Consider the following 20,411-nt stretch of genomic DNA (forward strand, 5'->3'; position numbering starts at 1 on the left):
GATTCGATGGAGAAGTCAAGAGCTTTTCAGACAAGCAAAAGGTAAAAGAATTCAGCACCACCAAAGCAGCTTTACAACAAACGCTAAAGAAACTTCTCTAAGTGGGAAACACAGGAGAAGAAAAAGACCCACAAAAACAAACCCAAAACAATTAAGAAAATGGTAATAGGAACATACATATCGATAATAACCTTGAACGTAAATGGATTAAATGCCCCAACCAAAAGACACAGACTGGCTGAATGGATACAAAACAAGACCCATATATATGCTGTCTACAAGAGACCCACTTCAGACCTAGGGACACATACAGACTGAAAGTGAAGGGATGGAAAAAGATATTCCATGCAAATGAAAATCAAAAGAAAGCTGGAGTAGCAATACTCATATCAGATAAAACAGACTGTAAAATAAAGACTGTGAAAAAGATAAGAAGGGACACTACATAATGATCAAAGGATCAATCCAAGAAGAAGATATAACAGATATTAATGTTTATGCACCCAACATATAGGAGCACCTCAATATATAAGGCAAATGCTAACAACCATGAAAGGAGAAATTGACAGTAACAAGTAATAGTAGGGGACTTCAACACCCCACTTACACCAATGGACAGATCATCCAAACAGAAAATACATAAGGAAACACAAGCTTTAAATGACACAATAAACCAGATAGATCTAATTGATATTTATAGAACATTCCACCCAAAAGTGGCAGGATACACTTTCTTCTCATGTGTACATGGAACATCCTCCATCTTGGGTCACAAATCAAGCCTCGGAAAATTTAAGAAAATTGAAATCGTATCCAGTATCTTTTCTGACCACAACGCTATGAGACTGGAAATCAATTACAGGAAAATAACTGTAAAAAACACAAATACATGGAGGCTAAACAGTGTGCTAATAAATAACCAAGAGATCACTGAAGAAATCAGAAGAAATAAAAAAAAACATGGAAACAAATGACAATGAAAACACGACGACCCAAAGCCTATGGGGCACAGCAAAAGCAGTTCTAAGAGGGAAGGTTATAGCAATACAATCTCACCTCAAGAAACAAGAAAAATCTCAAATAAACAATCTAACCCCACACTTAAAACAACTAGAGAAAGAAGAACAAAGAAAACCCAAAGTCAGTAGAAGGAAAGAAATCATAAAGATCAGAGCAGAAATAAATGAAACAGAATCGAAGAAAACAATAGCAAAGATCAATAAAACTAAAACCTGGTTCTTTGAGAAGATAAACAAAATTGATAAACCCTTAGCCAGACTCATCAAGAAAAATAGGGAGAGGACGCAAATCAATAAAATTAGAAATGAAAAAGGAGAAATCACAACTGATACTGCAGAAATACAAAAGATTATAAGAGACTACTACAAACAACTATATGCCAATAAAACGGACAACCACGAAGAAATGGACAAACTCTTGAAAGGTACAATTTTCCAAGACTGAATCAGGAAGAATTAGAAAATCTACACAGATCTATCACAAGTAATGAAATTGAAACCGTAATTAAAAATCTTCCAACAAACAAAAGTCCAGGACCAGATGTCTTCACAGGTGAATTCTATCAAACATTTAGAGAAGAGCTAACACTGATCCTTCTCAAACTCTTCCAAAAAATTGCAGACACAGAAACACTCCCAAATTCATTCTACAAAGCAACCATCACCCTGATACCAAAACCAGAAAAAGTTATCACAAGAAAACTATAGACCAATATCACTGATGAACATAGATGCAAAAATCCTAAACAAAATACTAGCAAAGAGAATCCAACAGCACATTAAAAAAGGATCAAACACCATGATCAAGTGGGATCTATCCCAGGGATGAAAGGATTCGTCAATATACGCAAATCAATCAATGTGATACACCACATTAACAAATTAAGGAATAAAAACCATATGATCATCTCAATAGATGCAGAAAAAGCTTCTGACAAAATTCAACACCCATTTCTGATAAAAACTCTCCATAAAGTGGGCATAGAGGAACCTACCTCAATATAATAAAGGCCACATAAGACAAACCCACAGAAAGCATCACAGTCAACGGTGAAAAACTGAAAGCGACCACTAAGATCAGGAACAAGACAAGGATGTCCACTCTCGCCGCTCTTATTCAACATAGTTTTGGAAGTCCTGGCCACAGAAATCAGAGAAGAAAAAGAAATAAAAGGAATACAAATTGGAAAAGAAGAAGTAAAACTGTCACTGTTTGCAGATGACATGATACTATACATAGAGAATCCTAAAGATGCCACCAGAAAACTACTAGAGCTCATCAAGGAATCTGGTAAAGTTGCAGGATACAAAATTAATGCACAGAAATCTCTTGCATTCCTATACACTAATGATGAAAAATCTGAAAGAGAAATTAAGGAAACACTCCCATTTACCATTGCAACAAAAAGAATAAAATACCTAGGAATAAACCTGCCTAAGGAGGCAAAAAACTTGTACTCAGAAAACTATAAAACACTGATGAAAGAAATCAAAGATGACATAAACAGATGGAGAAATATATCCACGTTCTTGGACTGGAAGAATCAATATTGTGAAAATGACTATACTATCCAAAGCAATCTACAGATTCAGTGCAATCCCTATCAAACTACCAATGGCATTCTTGACAGAATTAGAACAAAAAATTTTACAATTTGTATGGAAACACAAAAGACCCTGAATAGCCAAAGCAATCTTGAGAAAGAAAAATGGAGTTGGAGGAATGAGCCTCCCCGACTTTAAACTATACCACAAAGCTACAGTAATCAAGACAGTATGGTACTGGCACAAAAACAGAAATATAGATCAATGGTACAAGACAGAATGCCTAGAGATAAAACCATGCACATATGGGCACCTAATTTATGACAAAGGAAGTAAGAACATACAATGGAGGAAAGACAGCCTCTTCAATAAGTGGTGCTGGGAAAACTAGACAGCTACATGTAAAAGAATGAAATTAGAACACTACCTAACACAATACACAAAAATAAACTCCAAATGGATTAAAGACTTAAATGTAAGACCAGACACTACAAAACTCTTAGAGGAAAACAGGAAAAACACTGACATGAACCACAGCAAGATCTTTTTGACCAACCCCCTAGAGTAATGGAAATAAAAACAAAAATAAAATGGGACTTAATTAAACTTAAAAGCTTTTGCAAAGCAAAGGAAACCATGAACAAGACAAAAAGACAACCCTCAGAATGGAGAAAATATTTGCAAATGAAACAACAGACAAGGGATTAACATCCAAAACATACAAACAGCTCATGGAGCTCAATATCAAAAAAACAAACAATCCAGTTAAAAAATGGGCAGAAGACCTAAATAGACATTTCACCAAGGAAGACATACAGATGGCCAAGAGGCACATGAAAAGATTCTCAACATCACTAATTATTGGAGAAATGCAAATCAAAACTACAATGAGGTATCACCTCATGCCATCCAGAATGGCCATTATCAAAAAATCTAGAAACAATAAATGCTGGAAAGGGTGTGGTGAAAAGGGAACCCTCCTGCACTGTTGGTGGGGATGTAAACTGATACAACCACTATGGAAAACACTATGGAGGTTCCTTAAAAAACTAAAAATAGAACTACCATATGACCCAGCAATCCCACTACTGGGCATATACCCAGAGAAAAAAGACACATGTACCATAATGTTCACTGCAGCACTATTTACTATAGCCAGGACATGGAACCAACCTAAATGTCCATCGACAGATGAATGGGTAAAGAGCCATAAAAAGAAACTAAATTGAGTTATTTGTAGTGAGGTGGATGGACCTAGAGTCTCCTAGTACAGAGTGAAGTAAGTCAGAAAGAAAAAAACAAGTACCGTATGCTAACACATATATATGGAATCTAAAAAAAAGTTGTACTGATGAACCTAGTTGCAGGGAAGGAATAAAGAGACAGACATAGAAAATGGACTTGAGGACATGGGGTAGGAGGGTGAAGCTGGGGCGAAGTGAGAGTAGCATCAACATACATACACTACCGAAGGTAAAATAGTTGGCTGGTGGGAAGCAGCAGCATAGCACAGGGAGATCAGCTCAGTGCTTCGCAATGACCTAGTAGAGGGGTGGGATAGGGAGGACGGGAGGGAAGCTCAAGAGGGAGGGGATATGGGGACAAGTGTATCCATATGGCTGATTCGCTTTGTTGTGCAACAGAAACTAACACAGTATTGTGAAGCAATTATAGTCCAATAAAGATCTATTAAAAAAAAAGAAAAAAATATATAGGCAAAGCATTAATACTCAGAATACATAAATAGCCCTTTATATTCAAGAAAGAACTCGAGTTTAAAAAAAACTCAAAATAAAAATAGACAAAGGATATATAAACAAGCAATTCACAGAAAAAATACAACTTGTCAATAAAGATGGAAACACCCAACCTCACCAATAATCAAGGAAATGCAACAATAATGTATGAGAACTTTTCCTTTACCCTCACTGGTTCCTAACATTCTTGACAATTTCTCACCAATTCCCAGAGCTTCAACACTCACCTGTATTCCTTATTCAACATCTACTCACTGAATTGACACAAGACATGATCACCATCCTGACAAGCTTCCTGAATCTACTTCACCAATGAGCACTGAAAAGGCCAGCACAGAGCCAACACCACCACACCCCTGTCCCCTGTTACTTGTGTAACCCTCCTCCATCAGCAGAACCTGGGAACTTGTTAGAATTCCCAAGCCCCAACCTAGACCTACTAAATCAGATCTGTAAACACATATAACATATGTGCACATTAAAGCTTGAAAAGCACTAGATCAGAAGATTCCTCTCTGGGAAATGTGACAGGTTCCAGAGGAATGACCTACATATCCTGATACTGAAGGTCTCCCAATCACTCTACAAATGAAGCCCAGCAACTGAGCCACACACCCACAATGGCTTTCCAATCAGCTTTTTAATGTTTCATTTTTGAAAAACAACAGGCAGCCAAGGATCTCCAGTCACTTGAAGAATGCCTTTAACATGAAAGAAACCAAAATCAAACAAAAATCAAAACATTCTCAAGAGGGAGATGATAAAAAGTAAAAAAGTTTAAATCCTATAATATCTTCAGAGAGTTAGAAAATATTATACGCATGACAGAAACATGACGCAACAAAAAAGAAATACTCAAAGAACGAAAAACAGCTCCCAGAAGTTAAAAATTTAATTAGAGAAACTTAAAAATTCAATACAAGATTTAGAAGGTGAAATTGAAGCAATTTCCCAGGTAACAGAAGAAAAAGACAAAAGAGAAGATGAGGGCTTCCCTGGTGGCGCAGTGGTTGGGAATCTGCCTGCCAATGCAGGGGACACGGGTTCGAGCCCTGGTCTGGGAAGATCCCACATGCCGCGGAGCACCTGGGCCCGTGAACCACAACTACTGAGCCTGCGCGTCTGGAGCCTGTGCTCCGCAACAGGAGAGGCCGCGACAGTGAGAGGCCCGCGCACCGCGATGAAGAGTGGCCCCCGCTCGCCGCAACTAGAGAAAGCCCTCGCACAGAAATGCAGACCCAACACAGCCAAAAATAAATAAATAAAATAATTAAGTAATTTAAAAAAAAAAAAAAAAAAAAAGAGAAGATGAAATAAGGTAAGAAACCTAAAGGATTAGTCCAGGAGATATAACACCTAAATAACAGTATGTAGTATAAGAGAAAGATCAAAGAAAAGAGAAGGAATGAAATTATCAAATACACAGTATGAGAAGAATGCAGAACATGAATTCCCAGGCTAAATGGTCCCTGAAGTGTCAACATAATTCACTGACTAAAGAAAAAAAAACACAGGATATTTTAAAATATAAAAATAATTAACAATGAAAGCCAAAAAACCAACAAACCAATGCTTCAAAATCCTGAGGGGAGGGCTTCCCTGGTGGCGCAGTGGTTAAGAATCCGCCTGCCGATGCAGGGGACACAGGTTCGAGCCCTGGTCTGGGAAGATCCCACATGCAGAGGAGCAACTAAGCCCATGCGCCACAACTACTGAGCCTGCGCTCTAGAGCCCGCGAGCCACAACTACTGAAGCCCAAGCGCCTAGAGCCCGTGCTCCGCAACAAGAGAAGCCACTGCAATGAGAAGCCTGCGCACCGCAACGAAGAGTAACCCCCTGCTCACCGCAACTAGAGAAAGCCCGCGCACGGCAACAAAGACCCAACGCAGCCAAAAATAAATAATTAAATAAATAAATTTTAAAAAAAACTCCTGAGGGGAATTATTTCCAACCCAAAAGTCTGTATCTTCAAATTATCAATCAACTGTGAGGATAGAATAAAGACACTGGAAGACATGGATGGTAAATTTATTGAGATTTTGCTTGTCTTCCAGGAAGCTACCAATTTGTGTCACCAAAAAGAAGGAATAAACCAACAAAGAGAAAAATGGGATCCAGGAAACAGAGGCTCCATCTGACAGGAGAATTTTCAAGATGATGAAAGGAAATCTCAGGATAATCACTGAAAGAAGGCAGAGAAGTCCTCCAAGAAATAAATGAAACTGGAGGGAAGCCTCCAAAGATTAAATAACTGATTGATTAACTGATGTGTCTGAAAATAAATGAGATTTACACTACTGCAGGAATGAGACTGAACTAATGACGGGTATATACAAAACTAAGCAAATGAACAATAAAGCAATTATAAACCCCAAGAAAAGCAAAGTTTTGTGCCAAAAGTTAATATAAACAGTACAGTCCAAGTCTCATCTGTAACAATATCTAAGTAGGCATAATGTGAACAATGAATACTGCTTAATCAAAGTGTGACATTAAAATATCGGGAAAATGGGGACAGAAAACGGTAGAGGCTAAGAGCTAAATCCTCATCTTCCATAGTAGGAAATCAACAGATAATACCTAAAATGGAAAATAAAATCAGTTAACTATAGCGTAAGAATGCCAAGAATGAAACTGGAAACAAAATATTGTATGAGACAGCACAGTTTGGATGAAAGCTCAGGCTGTGATTCAACCTATTTCTTAACTATAAAACAGGGATGGAGACCACCTCTCAGTGTTACAAATACAATACTGTGCATAACATATTGAACGGTGCCTTGAACATTAGTCCCTATGTGAAGGAAGTGGCTTGGTGAACTCTCATCCAGACAGCATTTAAAAGTACAGCTGCATGGGCCCCAGCCCTGACCTAGTGGATGAGAATCTCCACAGGCATCTCTTTACAACTCTGAGTATGGAAACTACCACCACAGGTAAATGGAATGCACTTACTGAACCTCTAGGCAAATGATTATTCTCTGCACCTCCAGCCCCAAACCCTCCTTAAAATTCTAAGCCTCTATCAGCACCCCTTCTGCTGGGACTTGCCTTTCATGTGTTATTTCAAATTCAATTTGCTTAAAAACTCTAAAACCACTTCCCTCTTCTGAGTTTCTATTAACTGCACCACTAGACACCTAGTAAGTTCAGAAAGCTGAAAACTTAGTTACATTTTATTTAACTCCTTTCTTCACTCAATAGCACCCCCTCCCCCAATCCTACCCAAGATTCTTCTTGGTTGGTACCTTTTCCATTCTTCCTTCCCACTCTTCCCATCCTACGCCCAGACTATTACAACCACCACCCGGGATCTAGCTTCTCTGCCTGTGAACTAGCTCTTTCCCATATATTTTACACAGTGCTAGCACATTTTCTTCCTAAAGCATTATTTTGGTTACTCTGTTCCCAAGACATTGACCTTCAGTGTCTCATGCTTACCAAACAGAATCTAAAATTCCACAAAAGAAGTTTGACTACAGTAGAAAAACACTGTGCCAGAATTCAAGACAGCAAGATTAGAACTCCCTTGCCACTTATTAGCTGTAAGACCATGGGCATCATTATCCTCCTTAGGGTCCTCATCCACATAAGTTCAACCACATTCAACTGTCCACATTCACTGAGCATCTACTATGCAGTCAATCACAGGATTAGGTGCTTGAACTAGAAGAGCTGTCTGAGATTTTTATCTATGACACTTAAGGCCAGACTCTCTTATAAGATACTTTGGCTCATATCCTCCACCAGCCATTATTCCCTAATATGGGCCTCCTCTAAATTCCTCTACTGGGTTCCAAGTAAATCTTTAACTTCCCTTTCTCTTAGCCTTTGTTCCTGCCACATCCCCACCCCACCTTCCTTTCCCCACCCTCAAAAGGATTCTCCCACCCTCTTCTTTCCAAATCTTACCTCTCCTAGAAGACCCAGTTGAAATCCCTTCTCTTCCACCAGGCCTTCCCAACACTACCCTACTCATTTGACCAGTAATTACTTGCTACCTTATGGCATCTCTTGTGCAGTTATTTTACTCTTGTACCATTAAAATCTTCCATGTCCAATTTGATTAAATGTTCCTTGAGAACAGTCTATAACCTTACTAGTGTCTACATTCCCCAGTGTCCAATATCAAACTTTACTTATATCAAGAATATAGTCTTGGGCTTCCCTGGTGGCGCAGTGGTTGAGAATCTGCCTGCCAATGCAGGGGACACGGGTTCGAGCCCTGGTCTGGGAAGATCCCACGTGCCGCGGAGCAACTGGGCCCGTGTGCCACAACTGCTGAGCCTGTGCGTCTGGAGCCTGTGCTGCGCAACAAGAGAGGCCGCGATACTGAGAGGCCCGCGCACTGCGATGAAGAGTGGCCCCCGCTTGCCGCAACTAGAGAAAGCCCTAGCACAGAAACGAAAACCCAACATAGCAACCAATCAATTAAATAAATAAATCTTTAAAAAAAAAAAAAAATATAGTCTTGATTTGTCAAACTCTAATGCATTCCCAAACAGTAACCAAGTTACCCCAGAACCATCAATGTTACTCACCACTTTACTTTGCACGTCTGTGTGTTCCATTCCACAATATGTTTATCATCTGAACAACTATATAAACAGCCATTGTCTTGATGCCACTGTATGCAATTGACTTTGTTGTCATGTCCACCACTCTGCAGATTTAAAAAAAAATTAAAAGAAAAAAAATAAAGCTCATCTGATATGACAATATGCACCCTAGAATCATTACTAAACACTTAACTAAAATGCTAGGCCTTAACCTAACTAAAAAAGCCTATCCATTAACCTAACTAAAATGCATCTATCCATTTCCAACATCAAAAATGAGATAAATCTTCTATAACTTTATCAAATGTTAACTTTCCCTTCTGCTGCTGCTGGAAAAACATACTTCTACATCATAAGTCAAAGGACACTAGTCCTAAATGCCACCTGCTTTTGACAGGAATGCCAGCACTAAGCATGATAAAATGCTTCATGTACAGTGGCAAAAAGTTTGGGACACTTGAGTGAACTAATAAAGTCAAATCTTAAAGGGTTTAAAATCATGTCTAGTTAAAACTATCCTTGAAAATCCCTTTGTACCAAAACTATCTCTCAACTTTAAAAATCAATGTTCCTTCAGGGAAACACTAAATGTTTCCTTGTGTTGTAGCTCATACCATATGAATGAAACTTTAAACATACTCAGCATAGCAAGATGCTCGCTCACTCAGAGGCACACAGGAATGGAGACATCAACTGGGAAAGAGCAAATTCAAGTCTCCCGTCTCACACACATTCCAGGACAAGTTCATGCAGCAGAATTAAGGTGCTAAATCACCTACACTGTGAGCAATTATTGTTTTCATTCTTTCCATCTGAATTCACATTAAATACACATACAATGAGTCACCACTGTGTACATATCTAAGCATAAAACTCAAAATCACTACTTCTATCATACAGATTGCTCCCACCTCAAAACAAAAATGTATATTTTCTAATAAATTTATTTATTTTTTGGCTGCGTTGGGTCTTTGTTGCTGTGCGCGGGCTTTCTCTAGTTGCGGTGAGTGCAGTCTACTCTCCGTTGTGGTGCGCAGGCTTCTTATTGTGGCAGCTTCTCTTGTTGCGGAGCATGGGATCTAGGAGCATGGGCTTTCAGTAGTTGTGGTGCACGGCTCAGTAGTTGTGGCTCACAGGTTCAGTAGTTGTGGCACACGGGCTTAGCTGCTCCGTGGCATGTGGGATCTGCCCAGACTAGCGCTCGAACCCGTGTCCCCTGCATTGGCAGGCGGATTCTTAACCACTGCGCCACCAGGGAAATCCAAAAGAAAAATATTTTTAAAGGCTAAGTTCAGTTACTTCCCTTCCTTCCTAGCAGCTATCTACTCAAAGAACTAAGTCCTACATTATAGCCACACACACAAAGAACTGAACAAAGGATATGAACAGATAAATTCCATAGAAAGAATTCAGTAAGAAAATTTTTAGAAGTTAGTAATTCAAGAGATACAAAGCAAAACAAAATAACATTTTCAGTCTGTTCATCTGCCAATTTGTTTAGCATTATAATATCCACCCTGGTAAGATTACAGGGCACTATCATACGTTGCTAGGGGCTAGAGTACCTTTTTGGAAAGCAATCTAGGAAGTGTCCACTCATTCATTAGTTACTCATTCAACAAACACTTACTCAATACCAATTACATGCCAGGCACTACACGAGGCACTTTCAATGTATAATTACGTCTAAATCTCAAAGTCATGCAACGTAGGTTATATAATACTGAAGAGATGAGAAGTTAAATTACTTATCCTTGATCATATAACTAGGATTCAACCTCAGTATAGACTAGTTCCAAAGCCTGGGCCCTTTCTGCCTCACCACATCATCCCAACACTCCTTGCCCTGACCCTCTTGGTTCCTTTCTAATAAACTCATTCCCTGTTAAAGATTTATATATAATCCTGGGAGGTATCAAACTGATCTAAAGGAGTTCTAGGCTCCATCAGCATCATGTCTGCAGCCACAGTAACTGAGTAAAGCAGCTATCACAGTGCACCAGATACTAGGTACCTACTGACCACAGAAAACTGACCAAATCAAAGGATGGGACCCAAACTAGGTGGGGTAAAAGCCCACATGAGGACCACACTCAACTTGGAGGAAGGAGGAATAAAGGGAGATTTCCTTTACATATACCTCTGAATGCTTTAAATTTTTTTCAGTTGTATATTATTTTTATAATCTTTAATATAAAAACAAGTGATATATTTTTATTTTTATTTTTTTAATAAATTTATTTATTTTTGGCTGCGTTAGGTCTTCATTGCTGCGCATGGGCTTTCTCTAGTTGCGGCGAGCAGGGGCTACTCTTCGTTGCCGTGCGCGGGCTTCTCATTGCGGTGGCTTCTCTTGTTGCAGAGCACGGGGTCTAGGCACGTGGGCTTCAGTAGTTGTGGCATGCGGGGTCAGCAGTTGTGGCTCACGGGCTCCAGAGCGCAGGCTCAGTAGTTGTGGTGCAAAGGCTTAGTTGCTCCGTGGCATGTGGGATCTTCCCGGATCAGGGCTCGAAGCCGTGTCCCCTGCATTGGCAGGCGGATTCTTAACCACTGCACCACCAGGTAAGTCCCAGCAAGTGATATATTTTTAAATGCAGATTTAAAATCAGATAAAAATTTTCACCTATCAAATAAGCTGGGTTTTTTGTGTTAGTCTTACTGCTGTTTTAATGGAATAATCAACGATGGCAAAAACACTACTGAAATACATGTACCGTCCTTCCACTGCTGATACAAGTACAAATTAGAAAAGTTTTCAGAAAATTTTTATACTATGTATAAAAAGCCTTAACACTCACACCTTTGACTCATTAATTACAGGTTAGTAATTCTGGGAACCCGTGTAAGAAGAAAAGAGTTTTGTAACAAAAAAATCGGAAACTACCTAAATGGTCAGTAACAGTTAAACCACCAATAGACTACCCCATTTACAGGATTTTATGCAGTCACTGAAAATGTTTGTAACTAGTTCTCGACAAATATGAAAATTACTCATGTTGTAATTTAATGGAAAATATCAGAATACAAAATAAATGAACAGACAGAACCCAACTGTATTTTTTAAACATATGCATAAAGCAAAGAAATATGCAATCTATCAAAAGAGGATGTCTCGGTGATAAACTTAGGTACAATTGTTTTCCCTTTTCAACTTCAGGTAGTTCCAAATTGTCTATGGATAGATGTTACTTAAAAGAGAAAACATTCTTTTATTCATATATACAGAAAGCATTCCTATATACAGACAGGAGTTAAGTGAACACCAAAAACATACTGTAGTAGACACTGTCTGAAATAAATTATGCCAGTTAAGTTACTGTCTTGCAGCACCAAGCCCTCACTTCTCTGCTCTGGACGCTGGGGCTCTGCAAACCCCATTTCTGCTTTGCCAGCCGGATCGTTAGTAGGCTCCCCCAATAAGGGTGCAGGAGGGAGACAAGGCTGGAGGAGGAACAATGAGGTGTTCCTTCCTGTCTCCCAGTTTGCATCACCCCAACATTTCTTCACCCCAGCAGGCGCAATCCTTTCGGCAGCAGCTGAACCCAATATGCAGTTTTTTCAGCACTTGGAGAACCATCAGCTGCCTGATGGTTCATCAGTCTCATGAGCTGCCTTCAGAGACACCAGCAGTCAGCTAAAACCCCCTCCTCAAAGGTCTGGACCACAAGTCTATGGGGCCACTCTCCCTCAAGAGACATCAGCACAGAGAGCAATACCTGCTTCTCAAAGGTCTGAGTTTCAGCAACAATTCCACCACCTCCCTCGTTCCCTAGCCCTGGAGGTGGTGCGCTCCTTCTGCAGCTGCTGTCTGTGATACTCAGAATTCTTTCTACCCTTTCTTATTTTAAGCCTAGTCAATAGTTCTTCACACTCTTAATATCCTGACCTATAATAATGACTAAGTTACCTATCACAGCTTTAACAAATATTACCATTCAAAATTTTAAATATGGAAGGGGCAGAAAAATGCCCCCATACTGCAGATCCAAAGCATATCCTGAGCTGCTTTGTTTTTAATAAATCTCTAATAATCAGTTTCCTGTCATCTCTCTTTTATATAAAATACACACACACATACTTACTATCAATTTACTGTGTAATTCTCCTTTTACTGTACTGTATAATAAAATACTACCAACTGCTGTACCAAGAGCCAACAAATCAACCTGGTTACTTGTCCCTATAGCTTCTGATTTCCTTTTTTTCCTCTGTGGACCTTCCTGGAAAAAAAAGAAAAAACAATTTTTTATTTTATTATTTCAAACACTGAGACATCATTAATGCATAAATGCAAATGCCCACTAGCCCACAAATGAATGTGACTGCTTCTAAGAAATTTTTTTTTTTAAAGTGGGGATGTGATTTGCTCTCAGATGATTTCTTTCTCACTACTTAGAAAATAATCACTCCAATGGGAAGAACTAATAATACTCTGTCCCCATCTCCTATCTCTCTGAAAAGACGGCAAATAGGATAACAGAGTATGCTCTTGGTAGTATTCTACTCTTAACAGGTCCAAACAGCCTCAATGCTGCTTCCACTTCTCAGAAACCAACCATTCCCAACAGGTCCAAATGAAGCCTCCACTCCGACGCAAAGAGATCACAGATCCATACACAAGCAGCCAAGGCTTTCCCCTTCCCCCCTCCCCCAAAATCTTTCCTTGCATTCTGGCTTCATTTTCAAGAAAAGGGACTCTAATGTTTTTATATTTATAAACATACAATTACTTCATTTAAGAGTCAAAAAATGGTTGTAACTCATACAGCAGTGCAAAGCACACACTAGAGAGGTTGCTCCAGTGACTCTTTAAGGGTCAGTATGAAAGTTCCATGTTGTCTTCGTGATTCTGATGACTTAAGAGGCACAAGTTTCAATATAGTGTCAAACAGCCCAAGACTTCTTTAATTCAAAAAATGAAACTAACAGCTCTTGTCTATCTGTCAGAAAGACAACCAATTGATCACAACTTTAGAGTACTGCTTTAGAGTTTATAATGCTGAATAATAATTTACAATTTTAGAACTTTTCTTCCATATGTTTAGAATTTTTTAAAATTAAAGCTTGCTAGCCTATGTTTTAGCATAAAGAAGTTCTGAGAAATCCATTCTTTTAGTGTAAAAGAGACCAATATTACAGAAAAGAGAACATTTTCTCCATAGTGGAAGATCTTTGCTCCACAGCACAAAAAAGCAGCCCAGGATACATAAAATCTGCCCAACCCAGAAAACCACCAATGAAAACTACGATGTTACCAGTGCATAAAGAAAATCAAGGAGCAGATTTATAAGGCATTTTCCATTTTTTTTTCTCTTAGTTATCCTCTAGAAATGTTACATTTGAAGAACTTGATTCATTGGACACTCTAAGTCAACAAAAAGTTAAAAAGATTTAACAAAAAATAAGATAACTTTAAATACAGAAAAAATAATGAACATTTTGCAAGTCCTGAGAAATGTATCTACATTAATAAACTCAAAAGAGAAGTCACAATTAATAACCAAAGTATAAAAATGTCTGATGGTCCCCTCAGTAACATTTCTTAGTCAGGAAGTGTCCTAGGCCCCACCTTCAGTTACATGAATTTCTAAAGCCGCCTCTGAATGATTCCAGAGTGCAAATGTGGTTTCTGCATAAGGTTATGGACACAAATTTCAGGCAAGGTCAATAGAGGAAATTATACCAACCTACTACTACCTCATCAGAAAACTCTCCTCTGAAAGATTCTAGAAAGTATTTCTTCTATTCTTGGTTTTCCCAAAATCAAATTAAAATTATCTACAATGAGGTTTCTAACATATGAAACATAGGCTGGTCCAAATATGTATATGTTTTTCTGCAGATGTGAATTTGCATTAAAAAGCACAAAGAAATTTTAGAAATTAAACGTTAACATATTCAAAGCCCTGATTTCCCTATCAGCAAAATCTCTATTTTTGGGAGAAGCAAGCAGAGGCTAGTGGTAGGAGTATCACAGAATCTATGCCCAATTTTGAGGATCACTGGTCTAAACCTAAATAATAATCCAATTAATTAACCTCAAAGAACTAATGACTCATGTATGTTTTCTCCGAGTTGGATGATCTTTTTAAAAATAACTTCCCATTCAGCAGGATGTGCATGTCCAAAAAAGGAACACATCAACCAGATAAGAAGTTTATATAACCAGTGTGCATTTTAGTGAAATCTAATATTTTAACTACTACCCCATTACTAAATATTTCTGAAACCAAGAGTTTAGTGGTACTGATGATTACAGATTATGACAGACTTCTGTTGGCATTTTCTATCAGAACCTGTTATTTCTGTGATCAAAAATTTCAATACTCCCCAGACAAGAGTAAATCAAAAAAACTGTTTGGCATTCAAAAGCATCCACAATTTGCCTCCAAACCACCTTTTCCAGTCTTATTTCCAATTCCATCCTTACATTGCATTCCCTAATCACGAATACACTTTCCCATTTGCTTTTCCCTCTTTTGGGAGGGGCCTTTTTCTATCCGTCTCAATTTTCAATTTGGTTAAAAATCGATCCTTGCTTCAAGGTCCACCTCAAATATGATCTCTCCATAAACACCTCTTCTTTCTCTTATGACACAAGTCACGCTCTGCTCTGCATTACAGACACAGTATATCTGAATTGTCTGTATTTCTTCTTTAATGTCTTAGTCATACTGCTTTGATTCATGTCATGTGCACATTAATTACATGTGTAAATATATAAAGTAATGAAAAGGGTAGGCTAAAAATTTAGTTCATATATCTGTGATCAGAAAATCTGAGTTCCAGGGAATTCCCTGGAGGTCAAGTGGTTAGGACTCTGGCGCTTTCACTGCAGGGGCCCAGGTTCGATCCCTGGTCAGGGAACAAAGATCCCACAAGCCTCGTGGCGTGACAAAAAAAAAGAAAAAAAAGAAAAAAAAAAAATCTGAGTTCCAGAAAGTACCAGGAATGAAGACCAAAAGGATTTGGTCTATTACTTAGACTAAAGAGTCTTTTCCAATGTGAAAGGCTGACCGAGCTAAGCAATAAATGCCAACAGCAGTCTCAAGAAAGCAGTATTTGATCTAGAAGGCAATCAGAAGGCTGAATGAGTCTAAATGTGCATGATTTATAAAAGCAAGGCACAGTACAAATGAAGTGAAGACAGAGAGAAAAAGCACATCCAGGTGATGAGAAATCTGATTTTGATCAATTAAGCCCTGACTCTAGACTAAGATCCCAGAGTAAGAAAAGAGTTTACGTGGAAAGCCAATACACACACACTCATAAAAACATGTGTATATAGCTGAAACAAGTTTCACCAAAAAACTTATCCTTTACCATGCAAAATACACTCTAATATTGTCTACTTCATCTTTGTAATGCTGTCACAACCCACTAAATCTATTTCACAATCAACTAATGGTTCAAAACCTATTTTTGAAAAATACTGACCTCTACTCACTGAAAATTATGGCAAAGTTTCAAGTTTCACTCTGCAATTAGTCTCCTATGCCATTTCTTGGCCTATCTTACTGTCACTTACTCTAGCAAATGTCTAAGTTTCATGGGTAACAATGAACAAAATGTGTGCATTTTACATGTAATTACATACAGCATTTACATCAAAAACAAATTCTAATACACAGGAGCTTCTATTTCTGCCAATAAGATTTAATAGGCAAACCATAGCCTTTTGAAGTTTAAACACTGGAGAGACCTTAAGACAGAGCATTATACAGGAACACAACTGGATTGTGCTGCGTCCCTAAGGGTTAGGACTGAGGATGCTCAGATTTTTCCTAGAAACATCCTTAATGCTACTGTGCTTGCCCTGTCCAATGCCTGAAATGCCATGTGCTTCCTTTAATAAGCACTAAGCTATATGGGATCATTTTAACTGCAGTGACAGCAAAGTAACATAAATGCATTTACTGTGGTAGCCAGTCTGTTTCTTCAGGGCTCTACAGCAGTTAGAGAAGGAAAAATTGAAAAGTTCGGATCTTAAAGAAGCAATGAAATAGCAGGGTCAGTTCCTGGGTAGCTCAGCCACTTACTGTGCGCCTCTAGCGTATCATTTAACATCTCAGCCCCAGTTTACACACATAAACCTGAGGAACTCTAAAAACAGCATCCATGCATAGTCCATCAATCCAGCTCCTTGCACTTTTCTCATCATCTGAGGTCCTCTTCCCCCCAGGCTCCATCACCCAAATAAAATGCTCAGCTATATAATATACACAAAAATCTTCTAATAACTATTGTGACATAAATGCAAAGAATTATAATCATTTTGTGACCAAGAACAAGGAGCAATCTAATTTTTCTAAAAATTTATGAACCACTGCTTTAGCTCCTGTTATCCAAGAAACCCAGCACCAACTCATTTTTCTCCACTTATAAGAGTAATGTCACCAAACTTTGTCCTTGGGTGGCAAACTGCCAGTTACTGAACCAGATGCAGAATACTCCTACAAACTGATTTACATGTAAAATAAGGGCTTAAGAGAGCATCTTAAAACTTAAGTGGCAAGGATCATAACCCAGGGACCTGGGAGCAAAGGTAGAAAATGAAGAGTGATTTGTAGCAACCACTATCTTTAAAAATCACATCCTCCCAACTCTCAATTCTGTGACTCAAGATCTAAGGTTACAGTAAGAGCACTGGACCAGGAGTCAAAGTACTTTGACTCTAGTGGCCACAGCTACTTCATTGGTTAATAAGGCTTTGGTGAAGTCATTTAAACTTTCTTAGTTCTGATTCTCAGTTTTTAAAAATGTAACAATTATAGGGCATTTCACAGTCAGGTGACTAAAGTGAGAGCATACAAGTAAAAGGATACTGAAACCTGTAAGAACTTTTTTTTTAATGTAGCCCAACTCTTTTTCAAGGAGGCCTCCAAAAGTAAAGTGACTTGCTCAATGTGACAAAACAAGTTTGAGTCCTGGATATGAAACCAAACCTAGATATTTTTCTATTTTATCAGACTACTATAAATAATCCAAAACTGACTTTTAACAGGAAATTTAAGACCAGGCAAAAGTTTTACTCCTGAGACACACAATATGATTGTAAGTCAAGAGAAAATCAAGTGGGTGACAAATATCTGCCAGCCTAATATGAATGATTTGTTCCAGATAATAGAGAGTTAAGCTCTAAATACCTGCATTCTAGTGCTGGTTCCATTTTTGGTTTTTTGCAAGTTGCTTAATTTTCCAAAGCCTCAGTTTCTTCTTCACGAACAAAGCAAAAAGTTAGTCTTTATCTACCTTGCAGGACTAACCATGCAAATAAGAGGTAATAACAACAATTAACACTTGCAGCATTTACATACCAAGAACTACTCTAAATGCTTTATGCATCATTAAGTATGTTAACCTTCACAACCACTCTATGAGGTGAGTACTATTATTCCCATTTAGAAGCACAATTCCTACGATGAAGCCAAGCTTGGGTTCAAAGCTAGGAAGTATAGTTTGGGTCCATGCATCTAACCACTGCTCCACATTTCCTCTCACCATTAGAATTATTAACACTTTACAAGACCGTTAAAATACAAACACAGAAATTTGAAAAGGAGAAATATGCAGAGGGCTGTCATCTTAACGACAACTGATTTTTTCTAAAGTCCTAGTTTTGTGCTTGACTTAAGGGCCCTGATAAGGTCTCTTTAGTGATCAACAGGAGTCACTTCATCTAGAAACTATGAAAATCAAGCTTAAGATCTGAAAAACACCTCAACATACTCATCCAAAGTATAACAAGTTAGATGTATCCCTACTTTCAACCTAAAAAGTTAGCGGAAAGTTTCCTAGTATAGTCAGGTGGAGTTAAGATCTATACTAAACACTAACTTTTTTTTCCTTTTTCTGTGTGTATGTGTTTAAACACTAACTTTTTAAGGTTTACACACAGTGTCAGCTAAATACCACACAACTCAATACCTGATGCTTCCAAATCACACTGCACTGATTCGGGTTGGTTACCTTATAAATGCAGTTCCCACGTGCGTGTGAATTAGTGCAGATGTAGCCAAGTGACTCCACAGTGAATGACATCTTTCATTGAGTCCCTAAGAGTGAAAAGCCTTCCCTAACTCAGCAGTGCCCCGTGTAAGAGAAACTCCACCTAGACTCACGTTCGTTAGGTTAAACTACAACTTCACTTTACCTCCACATCCTAATGCAGACTTCAGACTTGGGGAAAAGGGGATGTATAAAGGGGGAGCCGAGCAGATGTTAAAATTTTAAAAGCAAGAAGGTTCAGATAGCTTAGAATGGAAACGAGCCTGGGAAAAGTCAACACTTTCAAATAGTCTCACATCCTGGACGTGGAAGAGAACACGTGGTGAGCCGGCCCCCCGGGGTGGGGGGTGGAGGGGGGTGTCCGGAAGCAAGGAAATAGACTTGTTCATTCTAACTGCCCAGCCCAAGGCTGATGAGCTGGGTAGGGGTCGGAGAAGAACAATACAGCCCCAAGGTGGGGCTCTGTCAAAAGCCAGAGCTCTGAAAAGCGCAAGCAGGAGAGCCAGGCCTGGTAGCAGAAAGCCGCCCCTGGGGGACCCGGGGCCTCGGCGAACATGGCGGCCCCCGCGACGGCTGGGCCCAGACCGCATGGAGCCGGCCAGGAGGGCTCCAGTCCGCTGCCCGTCGGATCCGGCCGCGCCCTCTCTCGTTGCCCTCAGGACAGGCCACACACGGGGCTGACGGCGTGGGCCCAGAGCGCGCCTCCACCGCGCTCGGTGCCTCCTCGCCCCGGGCCTCGGAGGGCCACGCGCGATGCTGGACCGCGCGCCGCCGAGCCGCGAAGCGCTGAGGCTGATCCTGAGCGGCCACCCGCCCCGCGCCATCCAGCTCGCTTTACCTTGGCCTGCAGCCGCGCTGGCGCCCAGGCCAGGCAGGTGCAGGTACCGCTGAGGTGCGCGGAAGGCACGTACTCCTGGTGCAGCCGGTTGTTGGCTGTCTCCCACACTCTCAGGTGACCGTCGGTAGACGCTAAAGCGAAATAGGCCTGGCTTTGCGGGGAGAAGGCGCAGGGGACCCCCGCGGGGGAAAAGTGTTCCGCAACACCTCCACCACCCGCCGCCATTGCTGCTCTGGCTCCGCGGCAGCCACGTGTTCGCCTGTGCGCAGGCGCACCGGTACGGGGCGGGGCCTGGAGGGAGGAAGTGGGGCGGAGGGAGTGCAGGGAGCAGAGGGAGTGGCTCTTCGCGACGCAAGCGAGCGTTGGACGGCCTACCTGTGGACGGTGGCCCGGTGGGCTCAGTACTAACTTGTTCTGGGGACGTGTGGAGGGGCTTGACAAGACTCCTTCCTTTAAAAAAAAAAGAAAGAAAGAAAAAGGTTTGGGGTTTCTTTTTTTTAATTTAAATAACATGATTGAACGAAGTGTTTGAAAGAAATGTTCACTTATAATTCCGTGATTGTGACAACTGCTTCCATTTTTCCTTATCCACTTACAGGCTGTAATCATGTGTTCACATAACAATTTATTCAATCATAACAGTGTTAAAGTAACGGTGGGAGAGGCTATTCCCTCTTCTTTCGTC

The 20,411-nt window shown here is 39.8% G+C and overlaps 1 protein-coding gene across 2 annotated transcripts in view; it reads right to left on the bottom strand.

The window, feature by feature from the left end:
• The window catches only part of WDR43 (WD repeat domain 43), a 50,786-nt gene extending 30,767 nt beyond the window's left edge, over nt 1-20,019 (bottom strand). The window contains exons 1-4 of one of the 2 annotated variants that reach the window (XM_036874079.1): nt 19,727-19,850; nt 18,027-18,096; nt 12,963-13,100; nt 8,863-8,984 (exon numbers count right to left, since the gene is read on the bottom strand). In XM_036874079.1, the coding sequence (XP_036729974.1) occupies nt 8,863-8,984; nt 12,963-13,100; nt 18,027-18,032 (266 nt within the window). In that variant the 5' untranslated portion in view covers nt 18,033-18,096; nt 19,727-19,850. Of the gene's footprint in view, nt 1-8,862; nt 8,985-12,962; nt 13,101-18,026; nt 18,097-19,726 lie in introns of both variants that reach the window. The other variant, XM_036874078.1, reaches the window with a different exon arrangement.
• Nucleotides 20,020-20,411: the final 392 nt, after the last annotated feature.

The sequence above is a fragment of the Balaenoptera musculus genome, chromosome 13 (genome assembly GCF_009873245.2).
Source record: "Balaenoptera musculus isolate JJ_BM4_2016_0621 chromosome 13, mBalMus1.pri.v3, whole genome shotgun sequence".
NCBI lineage: Eukaryota > Metazoa > Chordata > Mammalia > Artiodactyla > Balaenopteridae > Balaenoptera > Balaenoptera musculus.